The sequence below is a fragment of the Lynx rufus genome, unplaced genomic scaffold (assembly GCF_022079265.1).
Source record: "Lynx rufus isolate CCGP_SWC_20201006 ecotype Redwood Valley unplaced genomic scaffold, mLynRuf1.p SCAF_10, whole genome shotgun sequence".
Taxonomy (NCBI): Eukaryota; Metazoa; Chordata; class Mammalia; order Carnivora; family Felidae; genus Lynx; species Lynx rufus.
In genome coordinates, this window is record NW_025814824.1 from 86,887,250 (window position 1) to 86,904,191 (window position 16,942).

Below are 16,942 nucleotides of genomic sequence, written 5' to 3' on the forward strand. Positions count from 1 at the left end.
TAGCCTGCTCCCCCTTTCGTGGGTCCTGGGGATCCCGTGACTGCAGTTCTGACAGCCTCGTCCCTGAAGAGGTGCCCACCCTCATGCTTGTGCTGGCCTGGGTGGGGCCAAGGGCGGGCGGGGATATGAGAAGAGCTGACAGGACAGAGAATCCACCCACAAGGGTTAGCCAAAAGGACTGCTGAGGTTCACACTGGCACAAGCAGAAATCTGAGGTATAGACATCAGGCCTAGGGCAAGGGGCGACTTTGGGAAGCTCAGGTCCAGTCCTTCAAAGACTGGGTCTTCAGGGGACCGAAGGGCAAGGAGCTCTCACTGCAGAGTCAAACAGATCTGCATCCAGGGTCTGCTCTGCTAGCTACTGACTGTGCAACCTAAACACCTCTGAGCCTCAGTTTCCTTATCTGCAAAATGGGGATAATAATGGCACCTACTGGGGCGGGGCGCCTGAGTGGTTCAGTGGGTTGAGCATCCGACTTCAGCTCAGGTCATGATCTCACAGTTCGTGAGTTCAAGCCCCACATTGGGCTCACTGCTGTCAGCCTGTCAGCGCAGATCCCACTTTGGATCCTCTCTCCCCTTCTCTCTGCCCCTCCCCGGCTTGCGCTCTTCCATAAATAAATAAATAAATAAATATTTAAAATAAAAATAATAATAATGGCACCTACCTCACAAGGCAATATCACGAGAGATTGCCCACAAAGAGCCTGGCATGCAGTAGGCACTTAAGAAGCATGAATTCTTGTCCTTGCTTCCTCCTTTCCCCCATGCCCCCCTCATCCTCAACCCCAGCCAGATGGGGCCCTGGGAAGGGGAAGTGAGATGCTGCCTTTCCCCACAGCGGAAGGGAGGGAAGAAGGTGCAGCTCCATTTCCTTGAGACGCACTCTGTGGCCACTGGACACTTGGGCATGTGGGGTACCCCGCGCCTCAATTGAATGGCAGTGCCTGGGTTGAGGCAGGGACTTGTTGGCCCAGAAGCAACACAGAGCATACCTGAGAGAAATCTGGGAGTTATTAGTCTTGTCTCCTGGCAGCTCACACGCATAAATCTGTGACCCAGGGTACATGGGGGAGGTTCTTTCCACCTTTCTTGCCTGTCATCTCCCCTTAGTGACCTGAAACCCTGAGGCTAAGGTGTAGTGGGCACTTTAGGAGAGCTTTGGAGCTCCCGGTGGCAGGACAGGTGCCCCTGGGACAGGCCTTGACCCTCCTCTCACTCCCAACTCATTGCAGAGACTTCCTGCCCCGAGGGTCAGGCATCGTCACCCGACGCCCCCTGGTCCTGCAGCTGGTCAATGCCACCACAGGTACGCGCTTTCGTCCACGAGCATCCCGACCGGGCCTCTTCAGTCCCCCACCCTATCCCCCAGGGAGGAGTCCAACCTAGCCGCTGAACTTGCTTGCTGTGTGACTTTGGCCCTAGATTCCCCACCAGGACAGTGGGGAACAAAAATGCATAACGTTAGACCTGGCGTTGTTGTGGAGAGGGAGGGGAGAGAAGGCGGTATTTGGGGGTGTGTGGGGGTCTATTCCCAGTGGAAGATGGGTCCCAGGTGGGTTCCGGGCTAAGATGCTTACCCATCCACCCTTCTTCCCTCCACCCCACCCACACTTTGGGGGCAGAATATGCCGAATTCTTGCACTGCAAGGGGAAGAAATTCACCGACTTTGAGGAGGTGCGTCTGGAGATCGAGGCTGAGACCGACCGAGTCACTGGCACTAACAAGGGCATCTCGCCGGTGCCGATCAACCTCCGCGTCTACTCGCCGCACGGTGAGGAGACGTGGCCCCGCCCCCGGCCTCCTGGCTCCCTCGCTTAGCTCCGCCCCCGGGACGGAGTCTTGGCCACGCCCCTTTGCTCATTCCTCCTAAGGCGGGCTCCGCGCCTCCTGCAGACTCCGCCCCCACAGGGACCCCTCCTCTGCCCATCCTACCCCAAGCTCCACCCTGCCATGACTCCGCCCACCCCTGGCCACGCCTTTAACGGGCCGCCGCTTTGGCCCCGCGTTTCCCTAATCCCGTCCACCTGCCGCCAAACTCCCAAATGGATCCTCTCTAAACCCGGCCCTGTTCCTTAATCCGCCCGCCCACGGCCACGCCCCTCGCCTTGAGCCCGCCCTCTCGCCGCCCTGTCCAGTGCTGAACCTGACACTGGTGGACCTGCCCGGAATGACCAAGGTCCCGGTGGGGGACCAACCTCCTGACATCGAGTTCCAGATCCGGGACATGCTTATGCAGTTCGTCACCAAAGAGAACTGCCTCATCCTGGCTGTATCCCCGGCCAACTCCGACCTGGCCAACTCCGATGCTCTGAAGGTTGCCAAGGAGGTGGACCCCCAGGGTAGGTTCCTAAGGGCAGCAGAAGTGCAAGGCCCTGGGGGTCTACCCTCAGTGCCAGGCGGAGGGAGCTGCTCTGTAAAGAATGAATGAGGCGGGAGAGCAGAGGCAGGCAGTGGGGGAGGGAGGGCGTGGGGAGGGAGATGTGGGGAGCGGGATGGCAGTCGGGGTGCATGTGGGTCCCCTGGGAGGGCAAGTGCAGGTGTAGACGGCCCTCTCCTGCTGCCCTCCCCCTCAGGCCAGCGCACCATCGGGGTCATCACCAAGCTGGACCTAATGGACGAGGGCACAGATGCCCGTGATGTGCTGGAGAACAAACTGCTCCCCCTGCGCAGAGGTAGGCAGGCTCCTCCCCTGACCCGCTCCACTGCCCTTCCCTGTCACCCCACCCTGTGCAAGGCTGGTTGCCCCTGACCTGGACCCCCTTCCACAGGCTACATTGGGGTGGTGAACCGGAGCCAGAAGGACATTGATGGCAAGAAGGACATCACGGCGGCCTTGGCCGCTGAACGCAAGTTCTTCCTCTCCCATCCGTCCTACCGCCACTTGGCTGACCGCATGGGCACGCCCTACCTGCAGAAGGTCCTCAACCAGGTAGAAGCTCAGGCCTGGGGAAACCAGCACGAGGACAGAATCATTTACATGTGTTTTGGGAGGGTGGCCAACAGAGGTTAGCGTCCACATCGTGCGTACGAACTGAGCCCCAGAAAACAAAGCAACTCGCCCACAGCCCCACCCACCGTGAGGTAGCACCAGAGCTTTGCTGACTTTTCCCTGACAGGGGCCTGGAAAGGGAGCCCTGTAGGCCCTGCGGGTGGAGAGAAGACCCAGACCTTGTGTGGAGGGTGGCACTGACAAGGGCTTGGGTTTGGGGGCCATCACTAGAGTGTACTTGGCCGAAGACCTTGCTTCCTTCTGAAACGGAGAGAGGCTCGTCTGGAGACAGGGATGGGCGATCCCAGGGGCTTCCCTAGGATGTTTCTCCATCTGGAATGGGGCTTCCAGAACTGAGGCATGTGTGTATGTGATGATGGAAGGGAGGCAGTGGGGAAGGCAGGGTGGTGTAGGGGCAGAACTGGGGACTCTGGAGGCCATAGACCTGACACTTGAGCTCTCTGAACCTCCATTTCTGTAAAATCCTGATGATGGGAATAAGGCCCCATTTCATAAGATCCCTGTGTAGCTTCAGGGAGATACTGAGTGTGGGGACTGAGCCAGAGCGAGCCCCAGTACTTGAGAATTACCTTACAGGAGGCCTAAACCCAGAGAGTACAAGGGGACAGCCCCCCCAGCCATCCCTGTCCCAGAGAGATTTTATTTGGCCTTCATCGTGTCTAAAAATATTGTTAGTCAAAAATCAGGTAATTTCAAATAAAAATCTAGACTTCTGGCTTCTGTTGAAACTTGTATTATTCGCTTATGAATTTAGTTAATACCCCCCTGTATGCCAGGCCCTGCCCTGGGCAGCTTTCCTTCTCGTAGGCAGGGCAGTAGTGGGCAGGGTCATGGCTGCCTTCTGCAGCTCTCAACCTGACCACACCCACAGTCCCCCCCCCCTCCACCGCCCCCGGGCATCCTGGTCCCTGCTTGACCCCGTGGGCATCTGTGTTGGTGCCCATGGCCTTAACCCTTGTCTCATCCCCGCCCCAGCAACTGACCAACCACATCCGGGACACCCTGCCGGGGCTTCGGAACAAGCTGCAGAGCCAGCTCCTGTCCATCGAGAAGGAGGTGGAGGAGTACAAGAACTTCCGGCCAGATGACCCAGCTCGCAAGACCAAGGCTCTGCTGCAGTGAGGCCCTCCCCAACTCCTGACTCCCCGGCACTGAGCTGCCCTCCAGCGCGGGGTTCGCCCAGGGCTCCCTCCACTAGGCTCCTGACGTCGCACCACTCTCCCCCCAGGATGGTCCAGCAGTTTGCCGTGGACTTTGAGAAGCGCATTGAGGGCTCAGGGGACCAGATCGACACCTATGAACTGTCAGGGGGAGCCCGCATCAACCGGATCTTCCATGAACGCTTCCCCTTTGAGCTAGTCAAGGTAGGATGGTCTTCCCGGGGGCGGGGGGAGAGGGGAGGCTTAGAACTACCACCCTCCCCCCAGGACTTTCACACATATCTTTGCTGACCTGGCACCCAGCCCCGGGTGTGGGGCGTCTGTCTGTCTTGGCCTTCCAGGGAGGAGGAAGGCCCTGACCGGCTGTCTCTGGCTCTCCTACACAGATGGAGTTTGATGAGAAGGAGCTCCGAAGAGAGATCAGCTACGCCATCAAGAATATCCATGGCATTAGGCACGTATTGGGACTGGGGAAGGGGGCTGAGCCCTGGAAAGCAGGGGTTCTGGTGCCACGGCACAGGGAGTGGTGAAGTGAGCCGCCCTCAGGAAGGACCAAGAGCTCTGGTCCCCAGTCCCCTCAACCCCTTCTGGCTTCCAGCTCAAACGGGCTCGAGCTGGGGGAGGTGGACGGGAGGCCTGGGCCTCTCCCTCCCCGCACCTGCTGTCCTCCTTTGCTGTCCCTGGGAGCAGGGCCTGGAGGCTGGACCAGGTGGGCAGAGCCCAGGACATAGGTGGCTGGGCAAGCTTCTCTGGGCTTGGGCCCCTGCCTGTCCTCAGGATGAGACAGCTTCCCCCAGTCCTATCCAGGTAGCTGCACACAGCTGGCCAAACCACTGGGGAGGGCCTGGGATGGAGCATCGAGGTATTGGTCTGTGTCCTTTTATGATAGGACAGGGCCTCTCAACCCTCCAGATCCTCCCATAGTCCCATTAGCCCGAAGTGGGCCCCATTCTACACCACTTCCCTCCTTCTAGCTAACCCCACTGCCTTTGGAACAGGAAGGGGGGACTGGAAAAAAAGATTGTTCCTTAAAAGCTTAGCCCCCTTCAAGGACCCAGATCTACACTGTTCATTCAACAAGAAAATTTAAAGCATCTGCTATGTGCCAGGCAGTGAACAAGACAAAATGTCCCTGCTTTTATACAGGTTGAATTCCAGGGTTTGGTATGGAATTTACAGACTGATAACTGCATTGGCTGAGGCACAGAAAAAAAAAAAAAATATATCGCTCCTCAGCTTAAAATAAAATGTTTTATTCCCAGAAAGGCTCCTAAAGAGAACCCAGTTTGGCATTTTTCATACCATTTCTGGCCATAGAACCTTTTGTATGAATAGAATCTTAAGAGCAAGCCGGACATACATGACAATTATAAGCAGACCTTGTCTTGCCCCCAAAGAGCATCCATGGAATGTCCTTCATTCAAATCCCTCCTGCCCATTTTACAGAGAAGGACACTGAAGCCCAGAGAGGGGTAGTGGGAGGACCCCAAGGGCAGAGTTCAGGTGGTCGGGGTGGGGCCCTGACCTGGCACTCCTGGCAGGAGCTGGCCTGTGACACTGTGCCCTTCTCCCGTTCCGGGCATTCAGAACGGGGCTCTTTACCCCAGACATGGCCTTTGAGACCATTGTGAAAAAGCAGGTGAAGAAGATCCGAGAACCGTGTCTCAAGTGTGTGGACATGGTTATCTCGGAGCTAATCAGCACGGTTAGACAGTGCACCAAGAAGGTAACCCGGTGGCCCGGGCCAGCCCCCCCCCCCCGCCTCTGCCCCCATCCTGCATTGCTGCCAGGCTCTCCTTTCCCACACCCCCCACTGCCTCCTCGGTAGCATGTACAGACCTCAGCGGGGTGGGGGAGGCAGGCCACCACAGACCAAGATGGGGGGCCTCTCCGAGGGGGCCTTACCCACCTCCTGGCCCCCAGGCACAGGGAACAGACATTGATAAGACAGGTGTGATGGTGGCTCTTGTCCTGAGAGCCCACCAAGAGCTCCCCCAGCTCAGGGAGAATAGGCCTTGAAGGGCCCCGAGCCCTCTTCCTGCCCTCAGAGGTGAGGTCATCTCTAGGGGCTCCAGGGAGGGGTCTTGGGGACACCTTGGCCCTGCAGACAGGAGAGCTACGGGCCTACTTGGCTGCTGCTCTGGGGATCTGGATGGCCAGAGGGGTGCAGAGGACCCAGGTCTGGCAGGTACCTGACTCCCCACTGTCCTTCATCCCCCCCCCCCCATTCCCACCCTAGCCTCACTCAGGACCCTGCCCTTCCCTTCCATCCACATCCAACCTTCCAGGGACAGAATCCTCTTCCATCTGCTATGTCATCTGAGCCTCACAGAACCACGCAAGGAGGGAAGGGCAGGGCAGGGAGGATGGCGCCCATGTCACAGCAGGAAGACTGAGGCTTAGGAGATCCAGTGACTTGTCCAAGGTCATATGAGCCGGCAGGTGGCAGAGCTGTTACTCGAAGCCACGGCTTTGGACTCCAAATCCAGTGCTTGTTTAATTCCACCCCCCAGCCTCCCTTCCTTTCCTCTCTTCACTACTGCCCTGGCCCCTCTCTACCACCTCCACTCTTTCTGTCTTTCCTCTTCTCTCTCTGTCTTTCCCAGCTGAGTTCTCCAGACCCTTTTGGAAGAGAGGCAAAGGATGCCCCTTGAGGAGAAAGGGAAGGGCAGGAGTAGAGTAGGGAGCTGGAGAGTGGAGGTCAGGCAGCTACCCTGCAACTCCAGGAGGCATCATCTGCACCACAGCCTATGCAAATAGAGCCCCCTGGAGTTTTGCAGTGCACAGCCTGGGCAGCTGGATGCAGTAATCCTGGTGGACGTACGGAATTGTGCTGGGCTTCGGAGTCAGGATGAAGTGAATGCAGGAGGTGCTGGCAAACCTAGAACTGAACAGAATGGGTGGGTGGGGTCCTGGCCTGGGCCAGCCCCTTAGGAGGACTCAAGGCTGGGACAAAGATAGCATCAGGAAAGACAGAGAGGGCCGGCTCAGGGTAAGCTGGGGGTGGAGGACGCCAAGCCCTGGGGAGAGGATCTGAACTCAGTAAGGGGCCTTGTACAGAACAGGGGGTTGGTCCCTCAGAAGCCCCCCCCCCCGGCCCATACCCACAGAACCCTTCAAGATACCTGGCCGCCCCTAGGAGGTGCCGGCCCTGGGGGGCGGTAGGGAGGGCCGGTCCCACACTCACATTGTCTTCTGTTCTCTCTTTCTCTGTGTCGGTGTCTCTCTCTTTTCCCCCATGCCTGTGCCATCCTCCACTCCTGAATCCTGGCTCTGCTTGGCTTTCACTCCCCTTCCTTCTCCCGGCCCTGCCCATGGCTGCTTCTCCTCCTGTCCCCTCCTCCTCCCCGGGTGCAGGACGGGCCTCTTCACACCTGACCTCGCTTTTGAAGCCACAGTGAAAAAGCAGGTGCAGAAGCTCAAAGAGCCCAGTATCAAGTGTGTGGATATGGTAGTCAGTGAGCTCACGGCCACCATCAGAAAGTGTAGCGAAAAGGTATGACGGCCACCAGGGCGGGGCTGGGCCTGGCCGTCCCTTCCTCATGGCCAGGGACTCCCGTGGGCAGAACCATCTGCTGAACAGACCCGGCAGCCTCTCGGCCACCTACGTGGACCCAAACACCTGTGCTGGCCAGGTGACTCCGGGCCCTTAAGTTTCGTGCCAGCTTATCACCCTGGGTCTGTTTAAATTTATGATCCTTTTAGGCCCCCATCTCTGCCGGAAGACCACCCCAACCCGCGCATCCTCAGTGGCCCCTTTTCACCAATAAGAAGGACAATGGCGACAATGCTAAGGGGACAGCTGCTATTTATTGAGCACCTATTATGTGCCAAGCACCGAGCTAAGTGCTTATCCTTTTTATCTCACGTTAGCCTCTCAACAACCCTAAGAAGTGGGTAGTATTGTCCCCATTTTACAGATGAACAAACTGAGTCTCGGACAAGAAGAGCAGAGTGGGGTTCTGGTTTAGGAAAGCCGAGGGAGTAGACCTGGGATCAGGGCCTCCTGGAGTCGGGGAACTATCCCAGTTCCTTAAAACAAATTTGCCTAAAAGCATATTGGATTACTCACTTTCTAGTAATCCATATGCATTCGACAGGGTCAGCCTCTTTTGGGTCTGTGATCTTTTAGATGCCTTCTTCCTATTTGTCCACTTTGGGGCATTTTGAGGATTTTTAGCCAGATATTCCCAACACAGTTCTTCCCTCGGGGGAGTGCATGAGAATCAGTTGCCTGGGGGAACTCTTCCAGAATTCAAATGTCCCTGCCCAGCTGGCTGAATCAGAATCTCAGGGAGAGCCCAGCCTCACCTGTACTTGAAAAAGCTCCCTATGCTGGGAGGTGGGGGCCCTTCTGCCCCAACTTCATGTTTCAAATACATGGGTTTTCATGGCTCGTACATAATTAGTCATGTGCACCCCCCCTCGTTATCCTCTATCACTTTGCCCACTTTTCATGCCTAATGCAGACGGTAAGCAAATTAACATCCACTCCATCCCTGTTTCAGGTGGAATAAAATCTGGGCTGGACTCCCCACTGCATACTATTTACCACGACGTCTGAGTCATGGTCCCACTGCACCTTGACTACTAAGCCACACAATCTCACTTTTGTTAAGTTTTTAAAAATACCGAGTTTAGTTTAAGCTGCCTCAAATCTCTTTACAAACAAAGACAAGGTACGACTACATTTTTTTTTTTAACTTTGGATTTTAATTGTAAAACTAGTACATTCTCTGTTTTAAAAGTTTGGTAAACGCCAAGGCTTAGAGAGAAGGCCACCCCCCTCCCTTTCCAGGGAGCCACCATGGAGATTTTTGTACATTTCTTGCAATGTACACTCCTTTTTAAAAAAAAAGAAAGAAAGAAAAAAAGAAAAAGAAACGATCCTTCTTGATTTTGTTCTGATCATGCAGGATTGTTATAAAAATATTCAAGCAGCACAGAGAAAGCAAATCCCCACAACTGAACAACTCTAAAGATAAGAACAAATACGTGGACCACGCTTCCTAACTAATTACGTATATATGCCAGTTTAACCTAAATGGACCGTACTCCACACACTGATTCGGGAACTCTTTTTTACCAAGCAGTGTGTCATGGGAACGTAACTACAGGAAGATGTGCCCTTGAACTGCTGAATCATAGCCCATGGTAGAAACGTGCTGTGATCTACATATTCAATACCTCTTGACATTTAGATTGTTTCAAACTTCTTTTTCTCTTACAAACAGTGCTGCAGCGAACATCCTTATAGATGTATTTACAACATATATCCTGTTGCTTCTTCTTTGGTTTAATGTTTATTTATTTAGAGAGAGAGAGAGAGGGAGGGAGGGAGGGAGAGAGAATCCCAAGCAGGCTTCGTGCTGTCAGCGCAGAGCCCAACGCGGGGCTCCATCTCACCAACCGTGAGGTCATGACCTGAGCTGAATCCAGAGCCGGACGCTTACCCGACTGAGCCATCCAGATGCCTCTCCCGTTGTTTCTTTAGAGCAAATTTTTACCCAGAGAATCGCCTAGTCGAGATGAGCATTTCACGGTTTTGGTAACTTCCACAAGAGTGCTCCCCAGAGGGGCGCCTGGGTGGCGCAGTCGGTTAAGCGTCCGACTTCAGCCAGGTCAGGATCTCGTGGTCTGTGAGTTCGAGCCCCGCGTCAGGCTCTGGGCTGATGGCTCGGAGCCTGGAGCCTGTTTCCGATTCTGTGTCTCCCTCTCTCTCTGCCCCTCCCCCGTTCATGCTCTGTCTCTCTCTGTCCCAAAAATAAATAAACGTTGAAAAAAAAATTAAAAAAAAAAAGAGTGCTCCCCAGAAAGTGTCACCTACCTATTCCTCCAGATATTTTTTTCTACATGTAGGTTTATTTACTCTGATAGGTAGTCACACTGTAAACGTACTAGCATTCTGCTTTTTCTTTTAGTAGCACACATTTTGGGGGGTATTATCACATAGTCAACATAAACATTTTTTAGTGGTTGCATAATAGGTTTATCATGGTTTACATAACAGTTTTCCTATTGGTGAACATTTAAATTGTCTCCAGTTATTCAATATTATAAATAATCTGACAATGAACATCTTTTTTTTTTTTTTAGTGTGTATTTATTTCTGAGAGAGACAGAGAGGGACAGAGTGTGAGCAGGGAAGGGGCAGAGAGGGAGACAAGAATCTGAAGCAGGCTCCGGGCTCTGAGCTGTCGGCACAGAGCCCAACACCAGGCTTGAACTCGTGAACTGCGAGATCATGACCTGAGCCGAGGTCGGATGCGCAACCGACTGAGCCACCGAGGCACCTCCCCCCCTCCTTTTTTAAGTAAGCTCTACACCCACAGTCCTGAGATCAAGTGTCGCAGGCTCCACTAACTGAGCCAGCCAGGCACCCCCGAACATCTTTATCTGTTCAAATGTTTACTTTTCTGTCTCTAGGATTTTTTCCTTAGGATAGATTCCTAGAAAACATATTACTAGATACAAACATTTAAAAACTGTGAAACGGGGCGCCTGGGTGGCTCAGTCGGTTAAACGGCTGACTTCAGCTCAGGTCATGATATCGTAGTCTGGGAGTTTGAGCCCCGCATCAGGCTCTGTGCTGACGGCTCAGAGCCTGGAGCCTGCTTCCGATCCTGTGTCTCCCTCTCTCTCTGCCCCTCCCCTGCTTGCTCTCTGTCTCTGTCTCTCTCTCTCAAAAATAATAAGCATTAAAAAAAATTTTTTTAAATAAAAACTGTGAAACATTCTGCTGAATTGCATTCCAAAAGAAAGCAGTAATTATCGTATATGGTAAAATTTTTGGAAACAACCCAGATGTCCACCAAGAGGCGATCGATTATGTAAAGTATCACCCAGTCAACGGCAGACTATATGTTAGAAGGGCAAGCATATTTATTTCCATTCACATGTCCCTCTACAGTGTACTGTGGGGGGGAAAAGCAGGTTTCAGAAGACAATGTATAATATTTGGGGGGAGGAAATAATATAGATAAATAACAAAATCCCAAAGGCACAGTCACCAAATTGCTAACTGTTACTTTAAGAGCAGGCAAGGAAAAATGGGAACTTTCCCATTTCCACTCTGAAAAATTTAGTCTTACAGTGAGTCTGTAGATTTTTGTCAGGAGGAATATGGATCGACAAAAACTTTAAAGGGGAAACCTTATAAATTATTTATTTCTAAAGTTTATTTATTTTGAGAGAGAAAGAGCGAGTGGGGGAGGGACAGAGAGAGAGAGAGGGAGAGAGAGAATCCCAAGCAGGCTCCACACTGTCAGCACAGAGCCCTACACCGGGCTGGATCCCACGAACCGTGAGATCATGACCCGAGCTGAAACCAAGAGTTGGACGCTCAATCGACTGAACCACCCGGGCGCCCCATAAATTATTTCTAAAAAATAATTTTGCCTTTTGATTTAATGAGTAGTAATGATCTCTTTTCTTTACACGGCAAAATACACCCATCTTCGTCTATTTCCCCCCCCCCAAGTCTTCTAGAAGTTTAGCAAGGCCCCCCCCTGACAGAGGCTTCTAAATTGTCAGCTCTTAACTATTCCCAGACCTGCTGGGACTGCAACTTTCCTCTCTGGATAAAATCTAAAGTTTAATGTCACACGTGGGACGTACTGCTCAAGCCCCTCAACAACGCCAAAAGGGAAGGTGCTGTTACTACCCCATTTTACGTGTGGAGAAGCCAAGGCTCGGAGAGGTTGCAGTCACTTTTTTAAGGACGGTCGGCAGGGCAGGGGCTGGCTTTCAAACAAGAGTCATGTGGCTCCAGGGCCTGTGTCCTTGGCCACGAACTCGTGGGCTCCAAACTGACCGCCCCGCTCCCTCAGCCAAGGACTGAGAGAGAAATGTTCCGTTTTAAAAACTGGCTAAAAGTCCTGGAAATGCTCAGAGGCAGCCAGAATGGAAAAAGATGCTCAAAGGGAACAGAACTTCTCAAAGAGGCTGAGGCTGCCCTGTCCTGTGTGACTCGTGGAGAAGTTGACAAATGTAACGTCCAGGCGGTTGGTGGGAGAACTGGTCGTGGTCTTTGGCAAATTGCTCCCTCGGCCCTCCCCCCTCCCCCCCCCCCCCACACCCCTGTCACAGCCCCACCCTGGGAGGGAGCGCTTGGGACCACCTCAGAGGAAGCCTTCTGCTGGTGGTGACTCGGTCCTGAATCTCGGCCCCAAGTTGGAGACTTCGAGGAGGAGGAGGAGCCCCTCCTTGGGCCTCGTGGGGCAGCGGACCCACCAGGCCCGTCCAGCCAGCGTTTGTTTTGAAGCCCCAGGTCTCAGGCCACCTCTCCCCCGGGTCCCCTGCGCTTGGCCACGTCAGCCGCACCTTGGCATAGGCATGGGATGGCCGAGGGTGGAGGGGGGAATGTCCCATCTCTCATGTCTACCTCTCCTGGGCATCCAGGGTGCCACTTTCTTCCCCATCCTCTTGCCTCTCCCTGTGCCCCGCCCCATCTTCTCAGCCTCCATCTTGCCCTCAGAATCACTACCTGCGACCCAGGCACGCTAACCTCCAGGTCTCTTCCCACATAGGAGGATCCACCTGAGGGGCCTGACCCAGGCATGGGAAGAGGGACAGGACTGGTTTGAGGTTGGCCCTACCTGGGTCCCACGTGACCACCAAGTGGGGAGGGCAGGCCAGTGGGACTCGAGGTTCCTGTGGGTGGGTTCCCCATCATCAGCTCAGCGAGGCCCCCCTCCCCGAGGAGGAGCTTGACCATGAGCCAGAGGAACTGGCGTCCACTCACCCTGGCAAGGAGGGCAAAGACATCCATCCTTCATTCATTCTGTCTTTCCTTCAACATGCCCTCTTTGAGCCCCAGCCTCGTGCCTGGCCCTGCCCCTGCCCTCAGGGCAGCCACAATCCTGTTGATGGGGTGGGGGGCCACAGAGAGGCCCCTAACCCAGCTCTTGGGGTGGTCAGGGCAGGCTTTCTGGAGGAGGTGGCAGCCAACAGTCTTGAAGGAGAATGAAGCAGCCTGGGCTTTGTCCAGAGCCGGGCTGAGCTGAGGGCAGAGTTCACAGGCAGAGAGAGAAAGGTTTGGAGCAACTTCCCCTTCGTCCTCAGTTGATAAAAACTGGAGGGAAATGGGTGTTGCTGAGCTCCTACCGCAAAGCAGTGGGGTAGAGACCGGTCGCCTGGCCAGCTCAGAGCTGGTCGGACACCGCTGGGGATGATGGTGCCAGGCCGGGGCATGCAAAGGGAGGCAAAACTGGGTGGATCCTACCAAGAGGGCCCCGGGCCCAGTCAGGCCCCCGCGGGGTACTGCTCATGCTGCTGGCACCCCACTCCGCATGCCGCCCACCCTGCGCCCTCGCATGTCCTGCCTGGGGCTCCTGCATGTCCAGTATGTGCCTGCTTGTTTCCCCTGGCCCCTCCCTCAGCTCTGACAGGGCCACTGCCTGTCCCCAGCCTGACTCAGGAGGCCAGCTGGCACCTTGGGCCCTGCCCTCCCCAGACTCTTCCTGGATAGGAATCTCGAGGCTGTTCTCTGCCTGATTCCACCCGACTCCTGACTCCACCTGATTCCTCCAAGCTTCTGGGAGGACAAGGAGTAGCCCCCAGGGTCAGCGAAAGCTTTGGGAGCTAACGGTCCCCCAAACAAAGGCCTCAATCGAACAGTCTGTTTCCAAGATGGCTGCCACCAAGGCGGCCGAGGAGGCTGAGCCCCGTGGCATTTCCGCCCTTGGGAACTGCCCTCCCCCGGAAGTTGCCCAAGTAGGCCAGTGAAGAGGGCCTGGAACCAGAAAGACCTTTGAATTGCCACTTGGATCCTACACTTGCGGTTAAGGGTGGCCGTGGCTTGGTGCCTTCAGCTTCCTGGGACCCCAGGCCTCTCTTCCCCTCATCTCGGGCATTCTGTGTGTGCCTCCCACCCCACGCCCCTGGATCCCTGGATTCTGGTGGGGTGGGGGTGCCCCCCGCCGGTGCCCCCTGTGTACGTGGCTCTCTCCCCTCCCGCCCTTCCCCAGCTCCAGCAGTACCCCCGCCTGCGGGAGGAGATGGAGCGCATCGTGACCACCCACATCCGGGAGCGCGAGGGTCGCACCAAGGAGCAGGTGAGTCCCTCCTGCGCACCCCCCCCCCCCCCCCCCCGCCTCTCCCCGCACCCCGGGCTCTCCTCCTCCTTCCCATTTTTTCCCATTTTGTCTCTTCTGTCTCCATCTCCCTTACACTTTCTCGCCTCTACTCTCTGCTTCTCTCTTAAAAAAAAAAAATTTAATGTTTATTTAATCTTGAGAGAGAGAGAGACAGAGAGACGGAGCGTGAGAGGGGGAGGGGCAGAACGAGAGAGGGACACGTTATCGGAAGCAGGCTCCAGGCTCTGAGCTGTCAGCACAGAGCCCGACGCGGGGCTCGAACTCACAGACTCAGGAGCCACGCGATCATGACGTGAGCCGAAGTCGATGCTTAACCCGCTGAGCCACCAGGCTCCCCTCTGCTTCTCTTTTTTATTGTGGTAAAATATATATAACATGAAATTTACTATTTTAACCATTTTTAAGCATGCAGTTCAGTGGCCTTAAGCACATTCACAGTGTCACGCAGCCATTAGCACCATCTGTCTCCAGAACTTTTTCATCTGCCCAAACTGAACCTCATTAAACAGGGACTCGCCGTCCCCTGCTCCCCACCAGCCCCTGGCAACCATCTTTCTAGTTTGTGTGTCTATGAATTTGACCGCTCTAGGTGGACGCTTACAACTGTCCTGTTTTTTTTTTTTTAATTCTGTTTCTTTTTTTTTTTTTTTAAGTTTATTTATTTTTGAGAACAAGAGGGAGATAAGAGAGAGGGCGTGTGAACAGGGAAGGGCAGAAAGAGAGGGAGAGAGAGAGAACTCCAAGCAGGCTCTGAGCTGCCAGCGCAGAGTCTGATGTGGGGCTCGATCTCACAAACCGTGAGATTATGACCTGAGCCGAAACCAAGAGTCAGACGCTTAACTGACCGAGCCGCCCCGGCACCCCAACAATTGTCCTTTTGTGTCGGGCTTAATTTACTTAGCACAATTTCTTCAGGGTTCATCCCTGTTGTAGCGGGTGTCAGAATTTCCGTCCTTTGAAAGCCTTTTAAGGTATATGCCACATAGTGTTTATCCATTTGGGCTGTTTCCACCTTTTGGCTCTTATGAATAATGCTTCTACAAACATTAGTGTGCACATGTCTCTTTGAGACCCCGCTTCCAGCTCTCTGGGGTATACACCCGGAAGTGGGATTGCCGAATCATTTGGTAATTCTGCATTTAACTTTTTGAGGAGCCGCCATACTGTTTTCCATACTATTTATTTCCATAGTATTTCCATAGTATTTCCATACTATTTCCATACTATTTACTGGAGCTGTGCCATCTTGCATTTCCACTATCTCCTTCTCAACCTTCTGACAGTCTGTCCTCTCGTCGTCTCTCTTGGGGCCTCTCTATTTTCTACTTCTCCGGGTCACCATATACCTGTCATAGCCACCCCCTCTTCCATTTATGTAGTCATTTATCAAGTATTCATTCATTCATTCATTCATTCACTGATTCATTCAGTCACAAACATGGTCCCTGTTCATTCATTCATTCATCGATTCATTCAATCACAAACATGGTCCCTGAATGTTGCCTCTGAGCCGGAGGAGCAGAGATGAACAGGCTCCCTCACGGCCCTCACGAAGCTCACAGGCGAGTCCTCCTTGCTTGTCCATCTCTCAGTCACCCTTCTGTCTATACCTACCTCTGGCTCCCCATTCCCAGCCCTTCTCCATGATGGTGCTGTCCACGTCTTCGTTTGGATGTGGTGTCTTTGAATCCTTACAGATCTCTTTCATTTCAAAAGTGATAAATACTTAATAAAATATTCAGTCAGTATAAAAGCAATTAAATGACAAGTAAGTGTTCCTTCATTGACTCTTCCCTGCCCCCAGCTCCTCCCACAAAATAGCCATCACGCACAGTTCGATGTGTTCCCTTCCAGGCCCAGGCATTTTTTTTTTTTTCTAGACGCATCCAGATTCCAGATTCCATCCTAATCTTCCGTAACCACAGCCCTGCTGTGCGTCTTGCTTTTTTCTCTAACGATAATTGTGGTAGCTAACATCTGTGGAGCCCCCGTTACATGTCAGACATGTGATCTGCCTCATTTCATGTGTCTTCACCACTCCTGTGAGGCAGAAACACTTACAGGGAGCAGTGGGGCTTGGGTCAAAACCCGGCAGTGTGCCTCAGGAATGTCACTCTGGGGGCGCCTGGGTGGCTCAGGCGGTTGAGCGGCCGACTCCGGCTCAGGTCACGGTCTCACGGTTTGTGGGTTCGAGCCCCGCGTCAGGCTCTGTGCTGACAGCGAAGGGCCCACTTCGGATCCTCTGTCTCCTTCCCTCTGTGCCTCTCCCCCGCTCTTGCTGTCTCTCCCTCTCTCAAAAATAAACATTTAAACAAATTTTATTTTTTCCACTTTCCACTTAAAAAAAAAAGTCACTCTGGTCGTGACTCAGTTCTGAATCCCATTAGTCCTCATTATTTGCAAAGGGGATCTTCCCATCCCAGAACTTAGAAATTGTCCTCATTCTTTTTTTTGAAGTTTTTAGAAGTTTATTTATTTATTTTGAGAGAGAGAGAGCACAAGCAGGAGAGGGGCAGAGAGAAGGAGAGACAGAATCCCAAGTAGGCTTTGCACCATCAGCGCAGAGCCCGAAGTGGGACTCGAACTCACGAACTGCGAGATCGTGACCAGAGCCGAGATCAAGAGTCGGATGCTTAACCGATTGCACCACCCAGGCACTCCTGTCCTCGTT

At 53.7% G+C, this 16,942-nt stretch overlaps 1 protein-coding gene across 1 annotated transcript in view; it reads left to right on the top strand.

Moving 5' to 3' along the window:
• DNM1 (dynamin 1) overlaps positions 1-16,942 on the top strand; it is a 43,120-nt gene that overhangs the window by 11,222 nt on the left and 14,956 nt on the right. The window contains exons 2-11 of the mRNA XM_047070153.1: positions 1,236-1,309; positions 1,626-1,775; positions 2,140-2,343; positions 2,578-2,676; positions 2,773-2,933; positions 3,990-4,132; positions 4,243-4,378; positions 4,561-4,628; positions 5,762-5,900; positions 14,143-14,229. Coding sequence (XP_046926109.1) covers positions 1,236-1,309; positions 1,626-1,775; positions 2,140-2,343; positions 2,578-2,676; positions 2,773-2,933; positions 3,990-4,132; positions 4,243-4,378; positions 4,561-4,628; positions 5,762-5,900; positions 14,143-14,229 — 1,261 coding nt within the window. The remainder of the gene's footprint in view (positions 1-1,235; positions 1,310-1,625; positions 1,776-2,139; positions 2,344-2,577; positions 2,677-2,772; positions 2,934-3,989; positions 4,133-4,242; positions 4,379-4,560; positions 4,629-5,761; positions 5,901-14,142; positions 14,230-16,942) is intronic.